General features: G+C 46.3%; 1 protein-coding gene across 1 annotated transcript in view; it reads left to right on the top strand.

The window, feature by feature from the left end:
- The window catches only part of INTS9 (integrator complex subunit 9), an 82,728-nt gene extending 59,150 nt beyond the window's left edge, over positions 1–23,578 (top strand). The window contains exons 11-17 of the mRNA XM_072986470.2: positions 1,282–1,342; positions 6,453–6,624; positions 9,533–9,657; positions 11,588–11,755; positions 20,343–20,441; positions 21,666–21,803; positions 22,730–23,578. Of these exons, the coding sequence (XP_072842571.2) occupies positions 1,282–1,342; positions 6,453–6,624; positions 9,533–9,657; positions 11,588–11,755; positions 20,343–20,441; positions 21,666–21,803; positions 22,730–22,906 (940 nt within the window). The 3' untranslated portion in view covers positions 22,907–23,578. The remainder of the gene's footprint in view (positions 1–1,281; positions 1,343–6,452; positions 6,625–9,532; positions 9,658–11,587; positions 11,756–20,342; positions 20,442–21,665; positions 21,804–22,729) is intronic.
- The last annotated feature ends 259 nt before the right edge of the window (positions 23,579–23,837 follow it).

The raw sequence follows: 23,837 nt of genomic DNA, 5'->3' as shown, positions 1-23,837 counted from the left end.
ACATAAAACTCATTCAGACAGTGGTTAAATTGCAATGTTGCAGTGAAGACTCTGCTCATTACCTGAGTTCAATGCTGGGCTCAGCTCAGGATTGACTCAACCTTCCATCCTTCTGAGGTCAGTCAGTTGAGTACCCGACGTGCTGGGTGGGTGGGTGGGGGCAATGTGTAGAGCTGCATAATCAAATGGTAAACCGCCCAGAGAATGCTTTATATACCATGGAATGGTATATAAGCAGCACACTTTGCCATCTGTATTTGTCTGTTTTACAAGGTGAGTATCATAAAAAAAAACCTCTGTAGTCACTTAGGCTGAAATCCTGTTGCAAAAAAAAATTGCATTTGTAAGGGCAGTTGTGCAGGTCGTGCTTGTGGATTTTCTCATTGAACATCTGTAGACACAACCGGATATCCAGCTAAGGGAGAAGCAGGTGTACAACGGGCAGCCAGTAAAATATCTACCCCCTTTGTGCAGTTACTTTTATGCAATCCCATAGTCTGCGAGGGGAGGGCGCGAAAATGGCTGCCGGCATCGCTGTACGGTAAGTAAACGTGCCGATTGGAACACATTAAACGTAGTTTAATGCGTTTCAATGGCTTTTTTACTTCCGTACAGCGATGTTTCACACAGCGAGGGTTAATCCGGAACGGATTAACCTTGCTGTGCGAGGCGCCACTATATTGGTATTTTTAATGTGTGCTGTTTTGTTAGTTTTCCTGTGAGCTACCTTGAGTCTCATTTTCAGGAGAAAAGCAGGATATTTTAAATGGGAGGGAGGCAGATGTCAAAGGCGGCTGTCTTGCTTAAAAACCACTGCAGGAATGTCTTAAAGCCTCAGTGCCAGCCTTCCCCAGGCTGGTCTGCACCTCGTGGACTAAAAAGTCCATCACCTCTCTGCCCAGGCGCAGTGGGTGATGTGGTGTATCTCAAGCATGTTTGCTTGGAGATTTATGCAATAAGGACTGGAACAGAGCCCATCTCTGAGATGTTGGGGGTGCTTTGCCAAGGAGTCAGTGTCAACTTCATCTTCTTTGGAGGGGGATGCCAAAAAAGACCTCCCCCCCCCCCCCCCCAAAGTGGCAGGGCTCATAGTCCGATACGGCCACAGAATTTCACCCCTTTTTCATCCGTCTGAACAGTAGATGGCAGCAGAAAGCTGCATTGGGCTGCTTTGTAAATGTAAAAACAGGCGATACCTTTATAGGTAACTCATCACACAGTCGTTGTAATGGTCGTTTCTTTTTGCTCTTCCTCTTCTTCTCTCCTCACCCCAACCTTCAGGTTGTGTCACAATAAGCAGACAAAAGTGTACCTGCCGGAGCCGCCCTTCCCGCACGCGGAGGTAGGTGAATAGCACAATCTCAGAGAAGATGGAAGGATGCCGGGAGAGGCTTTCATACTGACCAGTCTTGTCTAGAGAGAGAACCTTTCTGGAAATGTTGACGCCATGGAGGAGAGGGAGAGAAGTCACCCAAGGGGTTTTTTTTGGGGGGGGACAGGGATATTATTGATTGATGGATTGGAATTGTATACTGCCCCATTAGAGCGAAGCACTATTCTGAGTGGTTTACAGCAGAATAATCGAACAGGACGACCACGACGATTAAAAATAAAACCAAGGAACCAATAAGACTAGATGCCACAAGAGGCCTAAATTCAAACTATAAGGCAGCACAAAAAGCTTACAAATCAGACTGAAATGCCTTGGAAGGCCTTTCTATAGATCAGCGATGGCGAACCTGTGGCACGCGGGCCACCTATGGCACGCAGAGCCCCTTCTGTGGGCACTCGAGTCATAAGTCACCATCAAGAAATTCTTACCCGTCCTCCAATCCCTGATTTCGGGAAGAACTCTTGGGGAGGGAGAGAGAGCCAAGACGGCAGTGGCCACTACCACCACAACACACACGCACAGCACAGCACAGCACAGCACAGCACAGCACAGCACAGCACAGTGGTGCCACAGCAAAGAAGGCCCTGCTTCCCATAGTTCTGGCCTCCTTCGGAGTGGCCACCCAGAGGAGCAAAGCCTGCAAAGATCTGGTGGAGCAGGTAGATTCCCCAGGGGGAAAAGGCACTCCAATAACTACCGTGGTCTCAAACTGCGTTTTTTATGTCAGCATGAAAACCTTGAACCTCCCCCGGGACACAAAATGCACATTACAGAACCCTTCTGTCCCTGGGTAGCTACCGGAAGAAAGGACAGGCAAACAACCTCTGAGTACTCTTTACCCACAAAAACCTGGGTCGTGTTCACCATAAGTCAGAATTGGTGAAACACAGTTATTGGCTCAAATCCTGTTGCTTAGCATAGTCAATCTCACTAAAGTAGCCCCATTGAATCAAGGGGAGAGTGGGTGAGTCAAACCCTCCCATCATTTCCGTTGGTTTAAATGGGCTGACTCTAACTGCGACTTACTTTAGTAGAGTGAGTCACAGTTAGAATAGGCCCATTTGAATCACTGGAAATTATGGAAGAGTTGATACTTTAAATCCCAGCTGATTCTGTGGGCCTGCTCTAATTTACTAAGCAAGGCAACAGGATTTTGGCCACCGTTACATAAACATGGCAGCAACTCCCCATTCCACCCACCCCAACCCAATCTTAGAAATGTTATTTTGAAATCTTGGAGATTCTTCTTAGAATGGGTTTAGTTAAATCTGAAGGAAATAGCGAATCCTCATCATCATCATCATCATCACGTGCCATCGAGTCAATTCTGAGTTATGGCAACCCCTTTTCAGGGTTTTCTGGGTAGAGTACACTTAGAAGTGGTTTACCAATCCCCTTGTGGGATTGTGCAGCTTGCCCAAGGCCACACAGGCTGGCTCTTCTCCCACGAGCCACAGCTCACTCTTTGCTACTTGTGACAATGGCGATTAAACTGCAGGACTGCAGGGAAAACTCTGCTCCTAACCTCGATTCAATCCCAGGTAGCCAGCTCGAGATTGACTCAACCTTCCATCTTTCTGAGGTTGGTAGATTGAGTACCCAGCTTGCTTGGGGAGGGTGGGGAGGGCAATGTGTAGGTTTCGCAATTAAACCGCCCTGTTGTAAACCACCCTGTTGTTGTTTAGTCGTGTCCGACTCTTCCTGACCCATGGACTAGAGCACGCCAGGCCCTCCTGTCTTCCACTGCCTCCTGGAGTTGGGTCAAATTCATTCTGGTAGCTTCGATGACCCTGTCCTACCATCTCATCCTCTGTCGTCCCCTTCTCCTCTTGCCTTCACACTTTCCCAACATCAGGGTCTTTTCCAAGGAGTCTTCTCATCAGATGGCCAAAGGATTGGAGCCTCAGCTTCAGGATCTCTCCTTCCAGTGAGCACTCAGGGTTGATTTCCTTCAGAATGGATAGGTTTGTTCTCCTTGCAGTCTAGGGCACTGGTTCTTAACCTTGGGTTACTCAGGAGTTTTGGACTGCAACTCCCAGAAGCCTTCACCACCAACTGTGCTGGCTGGGGTTTCTGGGAGTTGCAGTTCAAAAACATCCAAGTAACAAAGGTTAAGAACCACTGGTCTAGGGGACTCTCAAGAGCCTCCTCCAGTGCCACAATTCAAAGGCATCAATTCTTCAGCAGTCAGCCTTCTTTATGGTCCAGCTCTCACTTCCATACATCGCTACTGGAAAAACCATAGCTTTGACAGTGCAGACCTTTGTCGGCAAGGTGATGTCTCTGTAAACCACCCAGAGAGTGCTTTAGGTGCAATGGCATAATATATAAGCAGAAGGCTTTGCTTTTTGCGGTTTACATGGCTGATAAAGTTAACTAGCTAAAGAAAAACCTGCATCGTTGGTTTTGCCTGCCTGCCTTCCTGTTGTCTGTGTCCAAGCCAATCCTGATTAGAAGTCAAGCAACCTGTAGAGGTCAAAAGGAAGGACGTTTTTAGGTGACAGGATAAAGGGCGCAAAAGACAATCCACGCCACGCCTGCTTCCTTATTGATTTTTCAAACCAAAATGTGCAGCTGGCTTGGCCTTTCTAGATGTGTACCTCGCATGAGATGGATTGCAACATATTTTGGCCACCCTGAACCAAGCCTACATGCGTTTATCCGGTTTTATCGCCTTCCTTTATTGACCTTCCAAATTACCTCTCCCTGGGAAGAGAAAGCCAGCGGTTGGGAGCTGCTTTTCCGAGAGGGGAGGTGGGTTAGCACTGCAATTTAGTTTGGACATAGATGTTTTGATCGCTTCCAACCCCCTGGGGGTTGTGGTCAATAAAGAATCTGCCCGTGGCAATAAAACATCCCTGGAAGTTGTTTCTAGTGTTGCCATAAATGGAAGCAGGGTGAAAGTAAGTCTGCATTCAGAAGCATTATCCAGAGAGAGAGAGAGAGAGAGAGAGAGAGCGTCTTTCCATTTAAACAAATGTTCAAAGAGTCTTCCATCAGAATATAAAAATAGTAGGAGTCAAATTAAAGCAGGCAGGAAAGCAGCAACCAGAAAGCTGCTCTTTCCAGGCGGTTGGGCCTATAAATCTTGGTTACAGCAACAACCAAGGATCTCGTGGCACCGTAAAGATGGATGAGTTTTACCTGGCATAAACTTTCACAGATTCTAGACCTCTTCATTGGATTCTGCCGTTAAATGGAGTGGGTTCAGCCCAGAAGAAGCCATGCAGGATTTGCTGTAAGGTGTACTTAAATTCGCACCAATGACTTGATTTGTGGTTTTTTTTATGACTCAGGCTTGAATCACGATTCAGAACCCACCCACCCCCCTCTCTTTTTTTGCTGGGGTAAAAAGCTTGTTTTTAATAAGGACCAGGTGTGGTGTTTGGGACTTGGTCCCAAAGACTTGAACCCAGACCCCAAGACATCCATGATCTAGGGCAGCCTTTTAAAAACAGCTCAGAATCTACAAGTGGTCCAAAATGTGGCCGCCACAGTTCCTTGGTCCCTGTACCTAGGAGCTGTGCTGGTGGTTTAGTCGTTCAGTCATGTCCGACTCTTGGGTTGACCTCATGGACCAGAGCACGCCAGGCCCTCCTGTCTTCCACTGCCTCCCAGAATTTGCAGGACACCTCAGCAGCGGCCAAAATATTAGAGGATGCGAGTCTGGTGTGACCTGATTTCCTGAGGTTGCCTATATATTTCTGGGCACAAGTGAGACGTAGGCTGTTCCCCTAAGGCCAGCTAGCAAGCTGGGAGTCATGTGCCTGGAGAATCCCTGCCCCTGATGAGAGAGAGGCCGTCTTTGGGGGAGGATACGAAGGCCGCACCTTGAAAGACCTCCCGTTGCCAACAAAGGTCCGCATCTTCTAAGCTACGGTTTTTCCTGTAGCGATGTATGGAAGTGAGAGCTGGACCATAAAGAAGGCTGACCGCCGAAGAATAGATGCTTTTGAATTGTGGTGCTGGAGGAGACTCTCAAGAGCCCCCTGGACTGCAAAGAGAACAAACCTCTTCATTCTGAAAGAAATCCACCCTGAGTGCTCACTGGAAGGACAGATCCTGAAGCTGAGGCTCCAATCCTTTGGACACCTCATGAGAAGAGAAGACTCCCTGGAAGAGACCCTGATGTTGGGAAAGTGTGAAGGCAAGAGGAGAAGGGGATGACAGAGGACGAGATGGCTGGACAGGGTCATCGAAGTGACCAACATGAATCTGACTGAACTCCGGGAGGCAGTGGAAGACAGGAGGGCCTGGTGTGGGGTCACGAAGAGTCGGACACAACTTAATGACTAAACAACAAAATGAAAGCCGCAGGCAGAAATGCTCCGCTTTCTTTACTTTTCTTCCCAGGCACTGCTGGCTGCCTTTCTAGCAGCATTTCTTGAATCAGTCTTGCTTTGTCAAAAGAAACACCTTTCTGCTACTCTGGGAAAAGGGCTTATTTCTGTTATTCCGCCCCCCCCCCCAGAAATTTCAAGCCCTGCTTCCCGGTCCGTCTGTCTCTCCCACTCCCCACTGTGGTTTTTCTGGAGATGAAATTCATATTTTTTTCAGAATTGTGCTTGTCTAATATACGGTCTACTGAGCAGGCAGCTCTTGTTGCTGGAGGTAACGCTTGCATATTGAGCAGCACGCTTTATCGGCTCCAGTCAGAAATCTCTTCCGTGCTTAATTACAGGAGCATTTGAAAGACTAAGGGCTTATTAACTTCCAGCACATATTGTGCATGCATATTTAAATTCCACACTGGGAACCTAAGAAGGGATGATGAGCAGAGAAAAGCAACTCTCACCCGCTTGAGTTCAACTGCTAGAAGTAGATGCGCGGAATTGATGTGCTTTACCCATGTGTTGATCATTTCAATGGGCGACTCTCATTGAGACCAGCTGCAGTCCAAGGTAGACCAGCCTCAGGCTCCAGATCCCGGAATCCTCTAGCCACCCATGGCCATGGGGGGGGGGGGCATCTGTATATTTTGGGAAACGCCGGCCAGAATGCATCATTAGAGTAATAACTGCTTTAAAGTGTTTTAAATGGCGGCCTTCCTGTTTTGCAGCTAATTCAGACCAACAAATTGAGGCATTATCCCAGCATCCACGGGGACTTTAGCAATGATTTCAAGCAACCCTGTGTGGTGTTCACCGGTCACCCCTCCCTTCGGTTTGGGGACGTGGTGCATTTCATGGAGCTGTGGGGGAAATCCAGCCTCAATACGGTCATATTTACAGGTAAGAGTTCTAGAGTAGCTCATGGCAAAAGCCTGTCCCAGCTGCTCATCTGAGCACTTCCTAGATGTCGCTTCTAAGAAGAAGGAGCTGTTTGAAGAAAGCCTTTCCAGGAATCTTGCAGAAAAATCAGATAAAGTAGAATCTTTTATAAGAATGCCAGTTGGGTGGAATTTTGGCCCTCTGTCTTGGCTCACTGTCTCGTAAAATAGTTTTTGCAGAGAGAACGTTATACAGTTTCTGAAACAAGTTGCACCCCTCTTTTTTTTAGCTAGAGATTTATTAATTATTTTTTTTTGGCTTAATGTAACATATGGGCATCTTTCAGCTTAACCGGTTGGATGGATGGATGGGTTTGTGGATGGATGGATGGGTGGAAGGATGGATGTAAAATCCTTTTATTCTGCCTTTCTCCTTAAAAAGACCTAAGGCATCTCACATCATTAAAAAGACTAAAAGCTAATAACAGCAGGTTTGCAAATATTTAAAAAGAATTAAATAAGTATACTAAAAACAGTAATTAAAATCAATACTAAGTACATATTTAAAAGTTACCCGGGTCACATTCCTGTGAGTCAAAAATTTCTTTGTGTCTCTCATGGAAAACAGAGAGAGAAGGATTTCGAAAGGGGGAAAGAAGTCTTGGAGTCAAAACCAAAACAAAAGACAAAGAGGACATGTTTTGTTTGGTTGGGTGGTTTGTACTCCAGCTCCCAGAATCCTCCAAGGATTCCTCAGGTAGAGTTTAAACAGTTCCAGAACACAGACCTCACCTGCAAACACCTACTTTTGCTCACCTAGCCTGGGGCCTCACTCTTGAGGTGGCTTGGCTGCTTCCTGGGAGCGGCAGTGTCGCTGTCTTTAAGCTCTGTAGAGGGCGCCTCCCAAAGAACTATGACACCCACAAAACAACATGGGCAACTTCCTTTTCTGGACCGAAACACAGGCCCAGGACAACCAAGCAGCCTTGGAGCTAAGCCAGGTAAGTGGTCCAGGTAAGGGAACGGCAGGTGTCTCTAGGTGGCTATGAGCTGGAACTCCCAGAATCCTGCCTGGGGAATTCTGGGAGAAATCTGGGAGCTAGAAATCTCCCCCCTCAACCAGAAAATGGATGGCATGTCCCCTAGAAGCCGTCGTCTTGACTTTTGAAAGGGCTGTTAGTGACAGAGGCTTTTGGAGGTCACTAATTCGGTTGGGTCACCCTAAATAGGGAGTTATTTGATGGTACATAAATGGCCTTGGGGGGGGGCAACACTTTTCCTACCTATGCCTGAAATTCAAATCTCCCCCCCCCTTTGTTGAAAAAAAGGAGCTATATAAAATACTTCTGTTTTATAAACAGAAAATCATCTTTCAAAATCTTACTTTCTTTTGTCCAGATTTAATTTTTCTTGCTAAATGAAGTGTCCTGTTTCTTGCTTCAAGTCACGGTTAAAATATAGGTTGCTTTATGTGATAGCGAAAAAGCGTTAAAATGTCTGGAGATTTTCACTGGAAGCTCAAGATGTGTGTCTCGCCCCCTTCCTCCACCTTCCACACAGCATCTCTTGATTAAATTTGCAATAATAATTTTAAAAACCGATCAGGGCTGTAATCCTTTCCTGATGAATTGGCGTTGTTCTCTAATTTGATTGAGATGAGACTAATTGAGATGCTAATTTTCATCAAGTTAACTGTAGAGAGCCATAATACCCTTTCTCCATCCTTAAAGCCCTCCCAGTGTGTTAGACTACAACTCCCATCACCACTGGCAGGACAGCTGGCTGGGGATGATGGGAGCTGTGTTTCTGGCCGGAGTAAGAATGAACTAGGACCTTTTAAAAAGGTTTCAAAAATGGCAAAAATGTTCATTCCAGAGTTTTGAAATGTATTCCACAATCTATATGCATCGCTTCTAGATCAGTGGTTCCCAACCTTGGGTCCCCAGAGGTTGTTGGACTACAACTCCCAAAAGCCTTCACCTGCTAGCTCTTGTTAGCCAGTGTTCCTGGGAGTTGTAGTCCAAGATCCTCCGGGGACCCAAGGTTGGGAACCAACGTTTTAGTGCATCCTTGCCATTGGTTCCGAGCTCTGGTTTAATTTTCAAGTTTAAGGAAACGACAAAGTTATTTGTGTCTTGCCTTTTTTTTTAATGTCGGTAAGAAACAGGCCTCCCAGAGGAAGAGGTGCAAGGGAAACGGGCAATGCAAAAAACAAAAACAAAAAACAACCTAATTCTCTATTTTCAGAAAGAGCCCTTGAAGGTGGAATTCCGTTGTATCTCTCGACTCCTTAACCCACCATCGTAAATTTCCCCCCGTGTCTCCAACAACGGCTGTGATGGCAGAGTAGCTGGGATCACACAGTGGGCTGGATTCTGATACTAGGCCTGGCATTTCTCCCCATCCTACCATGTGTCTCTTCCCTATGTACAGGCAATTTGGGATAAAGGAACCCCCAGGTTCTTGCTGAAACGTCACCATCCCATCTCCCACGGCCTGTCCCCATTCTCTCCACCACACCTCCTTGTACAGGTCAGGTTTCAAGACCGGTTCATCCCCAACGTCCCACATTTAGGGCATCTTGAGCCCTTCCCCAAGGAGGAAGCCCATGCTGCCGACCCAACAGGCATCCCCAATCCTGACCCTGCAGAAGAACGAGCGGGCTTAGCCAAGGCCTCTGGATGCCTGCATTTCAACGCCGTGAGCCAGAATCCCGTGGATGTTCACCTAAGGCTTTCATCATTTGCCGCAGCGACTTGACGAGGTGCCAAGGCATATCACAGTTGCAGCGTGGGGCCCATGCCTGAGACATGCCCCAGCCTCTCATCAAGTAGCCACAATTAGCTGTGGCAAGTTACAGAAAACCTTACACCAGCGCCACCAATAGCGTCTGAATGCATTTCCTCCTTTTTTTCTTTCCTTTTCCACAGAGCCTGACTTCTCTTACCTGGACGCGTTGGCTCCCTACCAGCCTCTGGCCATGAAATGTGTTTACTGCCCCATTGACACCAGACTGAATTTTATCCAGGTGTCCAAGTTACTCAAGGAAGTACAGGTAAATTGGATGAGGCTCTTTGGCAGCCATTCTCTACTTTTAGCCATGGCCAGAAACAGAACATGTAAAAAAAACACCAGGCTGAATCAGGATTATATAAGTTGCCTAACAAAGCTTATATGTTGGCGCGTGAGGAAGGGTTTCCGGTCTGTGGCCTCCTTCAAATATGCAAGCCCCCCCTCTGGGAGGGGGAATTGGCCCTCATTGACTGTTAGGACTGTTATCACATCATCCCACTGGGATAATGGCTAGAACAGAGGGTCACCTCCAGATTTCAGTGGCTGCATGTCGTACAATTGGAAGAATCCTCCCAGCTCAGCTACTCCAACCTGCAAGTGGAGGACTGGACATCTAGGTCTAGACAGTCCCCAGAAGCCACACTCCAGTAAGGAAAGGGGCCATTCTGGCTGGAAGGGATGGGAACTGTAGTCGAGGACAGCTAGAAAGAAAGACAAAGTGGTGTGATAGAAATAGTGTCCTGCTAGGCTTCATGACTTGGATTCAAATCTCTGCTCAGCCACAGATACTAAGGCAATAGTAAATCATGCCATGAACATCTTGTGTACTTTGAAGGCCATACAGTGGGGTCTCTACTTAAGAACTTAATTCGTATTGGAAGGTGGTTCTCAAGTGGAAAAGTTCTTATGTAGAATCTGCATTTCCCATAGGAATGCATTGAAAACCATTTAATCCGTATCTGCTCTTTTCCATCCATAGAAACTAATGGGAAGCTGCTATTCCGCCTTCTGCCACTAGAGGGGGATTTTTTTCTTTTTTTCTTAGGTCAGGGAACAGTGTTAAAAGCACTTCTGACGAAGCTAATTTTGAAGCAATGGACTGAAAACCAATTAATCCGTTCTGGCTGTTTTTTTTTTTTTTATGTAGAGGTGCCTTCGTACATTGAAGCATTAGTTCCCATAGGAACTAATGCAAAGCCGGTTAATACGTACTCTACCACTAGGGGGAGAACTTTTTTAAACCTAAGATGACCTAAGGTTAAAAAAAGAGCAGGAAAGTTTTTTTTTCCTGTTCTTATCTTGGATTTCTGTTCTCAAGTAGAAGCAAAATTTAGCAAATGGAACTGTTCTTAAGTTGGATTGTTCTTAAGTAGGGACGTTCTTAAGTAGAGACCCCACTGTATTTGGGTCACCGCAAGTCAGAAGTGATTTAACAGGCTCTAACGAGGGGCAGGATCTGTTGTCAATCATCCCTGAGTGCAGGACATGCAACAGTGAGCTCAAGTTCAAAGGTAAAGGTTCCCCTTGACATTTAGTCCAGTCGTGTCCGACTCCAGGGGGCGGTGCTTATCCCCATCTCCAAGCCGAAGAGCCAGCGTTTGTCCGAAGACCGTTTCCGTGGTCACGTGGCCAACACGACTTACACACGGAATGCTGTTACCTTCCCACGGAGGTGGTCCCTATTTGTCTACTTGCATTTGCATGCTTTCGAGGTTGGCGAGGAGCTCAAAGTGACGGGAGCTCCCTCTGTTGCGTGGATTCGATCTTATGACTGCAGGTCTTCCGACCTTGCAGCCCAGAGGCTTCTGCAGTTTAACCCACCACGCCACCATGTCCCTGAAGTTACACGCGGCCAAATTTCAGTTGAATATCAGGAAAAACTTCTAAACTGTTAGAGCAGTACGACAACAGAACCCATGACCTCAAGAGGTGGTAAATGCTCAAACACTGGAGCCATTCAAGAGAAAAAGGAACCACCGTCCATCAGATCTGCTTTGATGTGAATTCCTGCCTTAAGCAGGGGTTTGGACTGGATGTCCTTATAGACCCCTTCCAACTCAATTCTTCTATGATTCTATGATTTAGAATGCACCAGATCAGGGAAGGCTGTTGGGTATATTAATTGTTACCTAGTTTACCTCTAGAAAGACTTCTGGGTCTGAATGTCAGCCTTTGGCCTTTTTCTTCCTCAGCCTCTCCACGTGGTTTGCCCAGAGCAATACACGCAGCCCCCACCGACCCAGTCGCATCGCACAGACCTGATGGTGGATTGCCTACCCCCACCCATGTCCTACCGCCGAGCGGAAGTGCTGACTCTTCCGTTCAAGCGCCGCTATGAGAAGATTGAAATCACACCAGAGGTGAGTTCATTGGATTGAATGCCAGGGTTGGGAGGGGCAGGGACTGGCAGGTTTTTGAGATAGTGTGTCTGAGGACATTAAGAAAAGCCTTAGCAGGTCACTGATAGAAGGGGCAATGAAGGGGGGTGCATAAATATTTGGATATTGGATTTAATTTCCAAGCTTCTGTTGGGAAGATCTCAGGGCAGAATGGAGGGGAGATGGTTATGTTCCCCACCGGGATGGGGAAAAATGGATGTTCATTGAGGAGTGTTTGGTGGTGCTGAATGCATAAGAAATTGAAATGCACGGAACTGTTTTACATTTTCCATACGTTTCTAAAAGTTTGGAAGACCCATGGTAAGCTTCTGTCAGAAAAAACAGAACTTGGGCTAGGGGGCCTGCCGTGTCTTTATAATAATCCCTTTATTTATGGATATATATCTTGAGCAGGAAATGACCAAGAAGACTGTGCAAGAATAGAATATAACTTTTATTGAAGAGATCTTCAAGAATAATGAGTGTTGTGGTTTGCCTGTTGTCCTGGCTTGTATTTTAATGCTTTTTTTTCTGCTGCTTCGTTTTGTGGGTAGGGGTAATTAATAGTAATGCGGAATTTAAGGGTCCAGAATAAGTAAGCTGACATACACCAATATCAGACCAACATGTGCCATCTCCCAAATCCCAAATTCAATTTTTTTCCCGTGCCTTCTGAATCCTTTTCTGCCAACCACAGTTCGTTTTAGGGATAGTAAAATTTGTCAGTTTTACCTTCTCCTGCACCTGGATTTTAAAAACCTGACATTCTTTCCTTCCTGAATATAAAGCTTGTAAATTTTGGCACAGAGAAATCTATTCTTCCTGCTTTAAAGGTCTGAAAGATGAGGAATTTATCAAGCCAAAAGGGTGGGAATCCTATTCCAGCACTAGATGCGTGGCTGAATCAGAGAAGTACCCACCCAAACTTTAAAGATTTAAACACCCAGGGGTGGAAAAATGTTTTCATTGTGGTTCCTTCGTCTGCATTCCAATTTTTAAAAACTCACTCTCTTTTCACCGCAAATAGGAATAAATTTAGGAAGTTCTTAACCAAAAGGTTCTGACACTCGCCTACAGAGCCCTCCATGGTTTGGGCTCATGTGACTTGTCGGAGCGTCTCTCCTTAACGTCATCTGCCCAAACCACAAGGTCATCCTAGCTGAGGCTCCTCCGGGGGGGGGGGCACCCCGAAGAACCCCCATCAATCTTCTACAAGCGGGCAGGACCTTCTTCGTGATGGCTCCCACTTTTATGGAACCAGCTTCCAGAGGAGCTCCGCCTAGCCCCCTCCCGGTGGACTTTTAAGAAGCCATTAAAACTGCTTAAACCCAGCTGACCACCTTCTCCCCCTTTTTTCCTTTCCCCTCATTTTCTCCCCTCTTTTCCTCGGTCTCCTCTGGGGATTAGTCAGTGCCATCTGGTTGGGGTTTTTTTTTAGTTATTGTTGCTGCTTTTAATGTTTCTATTTTTATTTTTGTTTTCAATTATATGTGTTGTCACCCACCCAGAGTAGTGCTGTGACACTAATGGGAATGAATGAATGAATGAATGAATGAATGAATGAATGAATGAATGAATGAATGAATATGTGTATATATGGTAAAGGTTCCCCTTGACATTTAGTCCAGTTGTGTGTCTGACTCTCGGGCGCGGTGCATCATCCCCGTTTCCAAGCCGTAGAGCCAACATTTTCCGAATAGAGTTTCCATGGTCACATGGCCAGCGCGACTAGACACCAAGGTGGCACCTATTCATCAACTCGCATTTACATGCTTTCGAACTACTGGGATGGCAGGAGGTGGGACAAGTACAGTATCTATATGAGAGGAGACAAAATTTTCCTCCATTCCTGGCTTAAGTCCTGACACAGGTTTGTAGGTGTGACTTGCGTTTCAGGTGCTTGGAGTCTGGGACTTATTTTTGGAGTCACCCAGAATCCCACGAGTCATTTGGCCAGCAGCCATTCTGGGTTGACAGATTTCACAGAAAGTGTTCTCGAAAAGCAGTCATTTTTTTCTAATCACGGCAATAACCGTGTAAGCAAAGAGCTATTAATCTGCGTGTCTTAATAATAATCAACAGTCAAACAGAATGCTGTGTTGTATGTTGTGTTGCAATATAAAAACAATTTAAAAGCAAGTGTTTTTTTTAATCAAACCCGCCTTAAAAGAGTGCAGGGCAGGACAATGCTGCCTCCTGATCTAACATTCTGAAACTTTATTGGGAGCCACCTTCACACTTTTAGAAAGGACTAAGTAACTAGAACAGCCGTTTTGTTTTGTTTTTAACAGCAGCTCAAAGGGGTGTTGTTTAGTTGGGACCATAAAGATGCAACACGGAGCCATGTGTGCAATTAAGCGGCTTCCCGAACGAACGCAGACTTCCTTAACTGCCGAAACTTCCCTTTTCAATTTCAGTGGGAGCAGCGATTTGCATGCAAAGAACCGATTTGCCTGTTTAGTAGCTGGGAGGGTGTTTTTAATTGGGAAGAAAATTAATTGGAGAAAGAATAGTCTGCATACATTTGCGAATCTCCCATCCTACTCAGAGATTCCCTACAGGCCAAGCCAGAAATGTGGGATGCTGAAGTCTTTCTGCCTTAACCCGATGTAGAGGGATGCCTTGATTCATATGCACCGCTCAGGTGTCGGTGGAGCCTCTGTGCTTAATTTCCCAGTGGAAAGATTTTGGTTTGCTTGGAAGGCGCTGAACGCCTACAGAATTAGACCCAGGAAACCAAACTGCCTCGCCCTCCTTTGTTATTTCTCTGTGCTTCTCATTCAAAGTTACTTACGCAGCCATTTCTGTCTGAACCACCCACCTTCTCCAGCGGATCATTACCCCTCAGAGGTGGTTACACACAACAATCATCTCCGGACATTGTGGCATACAGTCAAGGAAGAGAAGATGTGTAGAGGGGAACGTGGGTTCCTGGATCCACGTTAGGGGATTTGGTGAGGGTGGCACCGAGGAGCCTCAAAAAATTAGTCGGCTGAACTTACAAAGCCAGTTTTTTCCCCAGTTATATCCCTGCTCTACCTAACTCGCTGTGGTTTGTCATCTGGAGCCTCAGCGATATCGTTCTGCATTCTGAGCCTCCTTCGCTGTAGCCTGCAGCTGTTTGAGCCCGAGAGCTTATCAATGCACCATCTGTGTCGCACCACAGAGAAAGGAAAGGGGTCTCTGGATGGCATCTACCCCATTGCAGTGGGGGGGGAGGGAGAGCAAAGGAAGCCTGTAACCCGGTTAATAAAATAGTGCAGCAAAATTTGCGACTCCCGCAGCTCAGTTATGTCGGGGGTTTTGGGATAGCAACCATCGGAATGGCTGGCAGGTTCTCGAAGCAGTAGACAGGGAAGTAAATTTCCCAAGCTCGGGAATCCTTTAGACCCGGGGTCTCCAAACTACAGCCTGTGGGCCACAATCCGGCACGCCTGGCAATTTTATCCAGCCTGTTCCCTTCAGCGCGTGCCTGTAGAGGGGAGGGGGCATGTGTGCAGTATGCGGGGAGGACGTGCGTGCCTGTGGCACATGTTTCTATTCTTTCGACCCTCAAAAATGTTGGAAATCTCTGGCCTGGCCCTCACGGTCAAAGGTTTGGAGACTCCTGCTTTAGACTCTGGAGTTATGTCATAAGAAGAGTCCTGTTAGAGTAGCCCCTCTCTAATCCACTTTTCTGTTCACTCCTTGGCCGGTTAAGGAAGCATATGGATAGTCCATGAGCACAACTCCATCTTCCTCCCTCCTGCCTTCCCCAGCTCTTGGTACTGAGATGCACACCATCTCTAACCCTGGATAGGTAGCCTTCTTAATTCGTAGCCCGCCAATGACCCTCATCTCCGTGAATCCATCTTCCTCCTTTTGGAAAGCTTTCCTCATTAGCAGCCCTCACTCCATCCTGTGGCAGTGAATTCCGCAGGTTAACGATCCCCTCTTGTCACTGTATGTATAAGCAGCCTGGCTCCCGTTTCAGTCTAGCGCATCCAGTTAGGCTGAGCCTCGTGCACCGCAAACATCTCATCTTTGGATGAGAGAGAAACTGGCTGGAGGTCCCTGAAGTGTATAAAAGATGCCATAAAAGGTCCCTTTGAATGTATAGAAAGTTGCCATGATATCTCACGCTTATGTCTGAAGAAGTGGATTTTATCCACTAGAGCGCACATTAAAATATAACACGTCATCTTTAAAAGGCCGCCACGTTTTTGTCTTTTTTTCCAATCATGTGTTGTTTTTTAATTTATTTTTCTGGGGTTCCTTAAGGACTCGGATGTGAGCTAACTTGCGGATCCATTTGTAACCAGACTCAACTGCCCCGTCCCTGCCTCTGGTGTCTATACGTCAGCTTTTTTCACGGCATCCTTGGGAAATTAACTTCTGTGGGTTTATCAAACTGGCACAAATAAGGAAAGGCGGCCCGCAGTTTTATTCCTTAAACGTTTCAAGAAGCCCTTGAGACTCATTACAGTTTCTGTAGCAGCAAAATAGCTTTAATGATGTCTGTGATGAAAGGCTTTTTAATAATAACTTTTTAAAAAAAACACCACTCCATACCCCCATCTCAAGAAAAAGAAAGAAAAGGCAGCTAAGAATTATACTCACAAATCTTCCGCAGGCCGGATTCAGCTGCTCTTGTGTGCCAGGGTTGAGGGTGCAGAACTCAGCAGAGCTAGCTCGGCTTTGCAAAAGGGTCTCATCCTGCTGCTGGAACTGCAGGTCCTGCTGTTATTGATCCTAGATTCATGGAGTTGGAAGGGGCTTCTAAGGCCATCAAGTCCAACCCCCTGCTCAAGGCAGGAATCTTAAGTCAAAGCAGGTCTGATAGACATTTGTCCAATTTTCTCTTCAATGCCCAATGGTCGAAGTCCCCCACGGATGCTGAAGAACGCTGATTATATTGAATGCTATACATATGTAGTATGGTCTCCAGCTCCCTCAAGTGGACAGTTCTGGTAATGTCGCCTTTAGAAATACATGTTTTTAGGGATTTTAATATTTTTAAATCATAAAGTGAATAAGTGGATACTGATCCCGTGGATACGGGGGTCCTACTATATTGTCAGAACTACTGTTTATCTTTGTTTCTGTTTACTGTGAACAATACTGGTACAGTTCTTATGTCTGGAAAAGTGGCAAAAAAAAAAGTGGAAAAGCCGCCTAGAGTGGTCGAAATGACTAGATAGGCGGGGTATAAATACAATAAATAAATAAATAAATAAATAAATAAATAAATAAACAAACAAACAAACAAACAAACAAACAAACAAACAAACAATGCATAGGCCAGAACCAGTGTGGAAGCCAAACAGCATCACTCAATGCAAATTCCCTCCCTGTTACTTGGGTTTTTGGCTGAGTGACAACCCACCAAACTGTTTGAGGAGCTCCTTCCTCTCCTCCTGGAAGGTGTCCAATTTTCCTTGGACGCCGTGCAAACGAGTGGCTCTCTTTGCACTGTGAGGCCCCGGAAGGAGTTGCAGAGAAGAGCAACAAAAGATGATAAGGGGACTGGAGGCTAAATCCTGCAAAGAACGACTCAACTAGGGATGTTGAGCTTAACGAAGAGAAGACTGAAGGGAGACGTGAGAGCTGTCTTCCAATATCTAAAGGGTTGCCACAGGGAAGAGGGCATCAATTGAGTCTCCATTGCGCCCAAGGGTGGGACAAGAACCAATGGGTGGAAACTCGTCAGAGGGAGATCCAACTTGGAAAGAAGGAGGAATTTCCTGACGGTCAGAACCATGAAGCGGTGGAACAGCTCGCCTCCCGATGTGGTGGGTGCCCCATCACTGGAGGTGTTCAAGAAAAGATGGGACAGCCATCTGTCCAGGATGGTCTGAGGTCCGGGATGGTCGGAGGTCTCCTGCCTTGGGGAGGAGGTTGGACTAGAAGACCTCCAAGTGTCCTTCCAACCTTAGCGACGATTCTATGATTCTATGAACTATCATAAATGAATGGTCGATCCCCTCACGGCACCCTTTGTTTCCCTGTTGTCGTTGACAGACAAGGTTGTGTGTCTGTAAGAGGATAAACCAAGAAAGGACCGGCTTGAGATCAGGACCTTGGGAGAAGGGGCAGCTTCTCCTTGATTGAGAACACAGAAATCGTAGCCGTGCATTGCTCTGGCCCACGGTCCCTGTTACGGACTCGTGCTCTCCCCTCTCGTGCCATGAACGAGCCCCGCGGCCAGGGAGGAAAGAAGAAAAGCAGAGGAGTCTGAATTACACGACCCGAGTAAATCTCTTCTCTTCCTCCTCCTACTCTTCTTTCTGCTGTTCCAAAAAAGAAATGGAGTCATATAAATAAAATATAACAGGAAACCAAATGTCTTTTTGCCCTCCCGCTTCAGGCAAGAGTCTTCTTGGCTGCTAATAGATTTATTTATTGGGGTGTAAGGGTGTTTGAAGCCCTGAGGCACACCTCATTTTTTATTGAAGGCCCTCCTTGCAGCAGCTGCCATAGGGCGGCTTCTATTTTCTTCTTCTTCTTTTCTTTAATGGCAGTGCCAGGAAGCTGGTTTTGATTTCAGACTAGGCTGTTTGAACACAGATCTGGTTTTGCGATGCATTAGGCTGGAAAGAACTCCAGAAGCGGCCGCAGAACCATGAAGGAGTTATCCTTGCGCGACGAGAACCTGGTCATTTTGATGGTTGTCAGTTTTCTGCCGAGGAACGTTCAAGTTCCTTAGAAACGGGCCAGAGGTGTCCCGTTTGGGAAACCAGATGATAAGCCCCTTTGAGAGGAACTCAGCCCACCCTGGCAGATCACCACAGGAAGGGTGAGAACACACACACACACAAAAACGCCCAGCCGCACCAGGCAAGGGACAATCCGAGTCCAGCATCCGATCCGATGGCCCGCAGCGATGAACCAGGGTCCTTGAAGAAGTCCACGTGCAGGCAAAGTGGCGCTGCCATTTTCCACAGCTGCTCTCCAGAAATGGGTGGCCGAAGGCATGAAAGGGCTGTTCTGCTCTCTTGACAGAACCAGCCGCTCAACCCTGAGTGCGAAGTCTTGCTGGAATGATTTTGCACAATTTTGCTGACACCAGTTTAAATCAGCACTCAAGATTCTGGCCAGTATTTCGAAGAGGGCTGCAATACATGTTTGTAGAAAAGGCTGCCTGATTATTTCCAGCACCCCGAGGGAGCCACCAGGAACACACACACACCCAGACCTTTCTTCACCATATCTTAGTGGTTCATCTCAGAGACATAGAATCATAGAATCATTGAATAGTGATGTTGGAAGGGGACTCTAAGGCCATCACGTCCGATCCCTGGCTCAGTGCAGGAATCCAAATCAAAGGATATCTGTCAGGTAGTGATCTAAGTTTCTCTTGAATGCCTCCAGTGTTGGAGCACTCACCACCTCTCGAGAAAATGGGTTCTCTTCTAACAGTTAGGATTCCAGTCCCCTGATCATCCTTGTTGCCCTCTTCTGAACTTCTTCCAATTCGTTAGCGTCCTTCTTGAAGCGTGGTGTCCAGAACCGGGCAGAATACTCAAGGTGAGACCTAACCAGTGCTGAATAGAGGGGGACTAGCACCTTACGGGATTTGGAAACTATACTTCTATTAATGCAGTCTAAAATAGCATTTGCCCTTTTTGCAGCCCCATCACACTGCTGGCTCATATTTAGCTTGTGATCTACGTCAATTCCAATTCCAAGTTTTATCATAGAATCATAGCAAATGAAGTTGGCAGGAGCCTACAAGGTCATCAAGTCTAACCCCTACTCAATGCAGGAATACGAATCAAAGCGTATCTGCCAGGTGATTATCTAGGTTTTTCTTGAATGCCACCAGTGTTGGAGCACTCACCAACTCCTAAGGTCATTGGTTCCACTGTTGTACTGCTCTAACAGTTAGGAAGATTTTCCTGATATTCAATTGAAATCTGGCTTCCTGTAACTTGAGGCCATTATTACGTGTCCTGCACTCTGGGATGATTGAGAACAAATCTTACCTTTCCTCTGTAGGAGAGCCTTTCAAATATTTGAAAAGTGCTATCCTATCACCCTTCCATCTTCTTTTCTCAAGGCTAAACATGCCCAGTTCTTTCAGCCTTTCCTCATAAGGCTTGGTTTCCAGCCCCCTGATCCTCCTTGTCGCCCTCCTCTGAACTTGTTCCCATTTGTTAGCATCCTTCTCCAAGTGTGGTGCCCAGACCTGGACACGATATTCAAGGTGAGGCCTCACCAGTGCCAAATAGAGGGGGACCAGCACCTCACGGGATTTGGAAACGATACTTCAGTCAAAAACAGCATTGGCCTTTTTTGCAGCCACATCACACTTTTGGCTCATATTCAGCTTGTGATTTACGACAATTCCAAGATCCACCAAATGATGTGCTGGATGTCTTTTTCCAAGGTGCAGCCCTTTGCACTTATCCCTGTTGAATTTCACTCTGTTGTTTTCATCCCACTGCTCCAGCCTATCCAGATCATTTTGAAGCTGGTTTCCGTCTTCCGTGTTCGTGTTGTGCTTCTCCCTGTTTTTGATTTCTGAGTGGCTCTTGTATCTATATATATATATATTGTTTTCAAAGCCCCCCTGTCTGTTTGGCTTCAGCTTGCAGAGTCCCTGGTGCCGACCGAGATGAAGCCGGGCGTTTCCCTGGCAACCGTCACAGCCGTTCTGCACACCAAAGACAACAAGCACGTGCTGCAGGTACTTGGCCAATGCTGCGGGGAGGGAGGAAGCCTGCACTGGCCCAGCAGGGGCATCATCCTCGTTGCAAATCAATTCTGACTTATGGCAACCCGTTTCAAGGTTTTCCAGAGAGAGAAAATGTAGTTTACCCTTCCCTTTCTCTAGGGGGCGTCCTGGGACTGCTGTGTCGCTGGCCAAGACCACCCAGGCTGGCTCTACTCCCAGGAGGCACAGTGGGGGGGGGAATTCAAACTCCCAACCTGTGCTTCCAAAAAGACCTAAACCACAGAGTTATCCAGCAGGAGAGGAGGAGAGCAAAAGGGCTTCAGCCCCTTTCTGAGTTTCCAAATTAAGTAGGAGTAAATAAATTCCAAGGAAACTATTAAACAAAGCTATATATATTTAGCTTTGTTTATATATATATATATATATATTGCTGGCTTACACACAAAAAAGCTGGGCTGTTAAATTAATTGCATTTTAAAACAAACAGATGCCAGCTGATAAATGCCTGGGGCACCTCTGCCAGTTTATTTTGCAAACTTTTTTCCTTTTCTTTCCTATCTGATCCTTTATTCATTCATTCATTCATTCATTCATTCATTCATTCATTCATTCATTCATTCATTATTTATTTACTTACTTACTTACTTACTTACTTACTTACTTAGTTACTACATTTGTTTTTCTGCCAAACTGCAACTCTCTGCGAACCCTCGGAATGAAGTGGAAGATTTTTTTAAAACATCCCCACAGTAAGCCCGACCTGGCTTTAGAAGAGCAAATGACCTTCGATCGGCCGGCTTCAGCCCATGTTTCTCACCAGATGTGTTGGGAGTACAACCCCCATCATCCCCTGCCTTGTTGGGGATCATGGGAATTGTAGTCCCCTCTCCTCAAGTGCAGGAAGAGGAGAGCCAGACAGCTACAGTGTCATGAATCTAGCACTGGGGAGGTTCCACAGACAGGCACATAGCATTTGGCAGAATTTTTTTCTTTAAAAAAAAAGAAACACCTCTTTTTGCCTGAAACCCAGAGCTGAAATCTGAAAGGTGGTCTCCTAACCTAATGTGTTGAATTTTGGGGATGAGGGATCTTTCTTGTTGGGTCTTGAGCAGGGCAAAAATGCCATTTTTAAATTAGAGCTGTGAAATCCATCAAAAGAGTTTACTCTCTCTCCGTACAACTTCGGCTGGAGTCACCTTCCCCGTTTCTCCACTTTCTCTCTCTTTTGCCCCACAGCTTCCTCCCAAACCGCCCCAGCCCCAAACTGGCAAAAAGAGGAAACGGGTGACGGACGAGGTGCCGGAACTGAAGCCCATCAAGCCCTTGCTCAGTGGCTCTGTCCCCGTGGACCAGCTGGTCCAGACTCTGGAGAAGGTAAGGGGAACACCTGGGGAAGTCCTCCTCGTTGTGAAGATGCCAGTCCCCAAACCCAACACCAGCTGGCTTGCTTTTCACTTTGAAATATTCATCTTCCTTTCCTTTTCTGAGCTTAAACCAGTGCCATTTATTTGCGGGAGGGCTACTAAACCAGCCCTTGTCTCGGGAGGAGGACTCACCCCCAAACAGCAAGCCAGTTTATTTCCTCCCCTAGAACCGAACCGGAAGCGGCAGAGCATCAATTTGGGTGTATCCATCCTGGACGTCTTCTCCTTCTTAAAGTGATGGCAGAGCACCCTTGAAAACTGACCTGAAAGGAGCAGGAAGAGGTTGAGGACGAAGGTTGGGTGTCGGTTATCTTGAGATCCATGGGAAGATAATAATCATGTCTTTGAATCTGCACGCTGCAGAAAACAAGGAACAAACTAGTTCAGGGTTGTTTTATAATTTCTCAGACTACAGATCCCATAATTCTCCATTCTAGGAATTCTACTCACAGATATCTTACGGACTCCTAAATAGGGTTCATTTTGGGGGGGAAAGGCCTCAATGGGAAGGCACTGACACTTAGCTAGGCCTTGCTCTCCTTAAGCTTCCTGTTCATGCCTTATTATGCGAACTGAGAGTTCCCCCCCCCACCCCCCTTTTCCTGAACAGGAAACTATGCAAAGCTGAGCCTCAAAGCCTTTCCATTTCAGTTTTTCTTCCAGGTAATCACATTCAGAGGGCTGTCTATCAGGTGGAGCTCACAGGTTGGAGAATTATGGAGTTTGTAGTCCAAGAAATGAAAAAAAAAAACCACATTCCTATTGGATACGTCTTTTACTGTTTGAAATCAAGCCCCCATATTGAGCCGAGGGTTCATGCAGTTTCTCTTCCCGGTGTTCCTCACCTCTCTCTTTCTCTGCTCCTTCCTTTCGCAGCACGGCTTTAGCGACGTGAAGGTGGAAGACACCCCAAAAGGCCACATCGTGCTGTTCCAAGACGTGGAAACCCTCATTCGCATTGAGGAGGATTCGACACACATCATGTGTGAAAGCGACGAGGCCCTGCGGGTGAAGCTGCAGGATCTGGTGCTAAAATTCCTGCAGAAATTCTAGCTTTGGCTCGGGGTGGGGGCGGAGCAGCAATGGAGGCTGGTTCAGGAGAACAGAGCTCACTGCCCTAGGCACGAAATTCGGGCTCCTCGCCAGCGTGGCCCTTGTGTCATTAAATAGAAAGGAAGAATTCAACAGGTGTAGCTTTTCCCAACATGAAACAACAGTGTTGACAGGTCCGTTTGTTGAAATGTGCACCTTCACAGATTCGGACATGGTCTAAATCACCCACAAGGCCAGAGCATTTGGAACTGTTGTGTATGCATCTGACTCTGAAACGGTGGGCCCATCAGCACTCTGAAGTTTTGCTCCAGATGGGTTTTGTTGTACCCTAAGTGCAGGCCACCCACTCTTGTTCTCATGTAAAGTGCATAACTTTGGAAACTTTACAGACTTTTCAAACTTGGTTTGAAAACTTCAGCTGCAGTTTTCAAACCAAGGGAGATGTATAGCTTCTTTATAGTTTTAGGGACAGCAGAGAAATAGTAGAATGGTTTAGAGAAACCAATGGTGTTTTTTAAATATGTGTTTTGGTTTTACTTTTCTATGATGGGTGTTTCTCTTCAACTTCCTTCGTTTTTTTCAGCCTTGTAATATTGAAAATCTATCATTTCAGGCATTGTGGAAAGGTTCTTTAAAACAATGTTTTAATAAATAATGTCTGAGAAAACTGTATGTTTAGCTTGTGATGTGAAGAATTACCCAAGTCTGAAAAGTGTCTTCAGAGACCCTAAATACTAAGTATGTGAATTAATATTAAGGGCAGAATGAATGAATCAGTCCCCCCCCCTTGGGCTTTGAAATCTGTTTAATTCTATTTTCCATTAGAGAAGTGCAACTCAAACAAGAGATGGGGGGGCAGATCAAAACAGCCTCACACCCAGAGTACTGGCATGCTCACTAAATGGGTGGGGTGTAAATTTAAATAAATTAA

The sequence above is a fragment of the Pogona vitticeps genome, chromosome 1 (genome assembly GCF_051106095.1).
Source record: "Pogona vitticeps strain Pit_001003342236 chromosome 1, PviZW2.1, whole genome shotgun sequence".
NCBI classification, from domain to species: Eukaryota; Metazoa; Chordata; class Lepidosauria; order Squamata; family Agamidae; genus Pogona; species Pogona vitticeps.
This window is presented reverse-complemented; position numbering and strand designations above follow the sequence as displayed.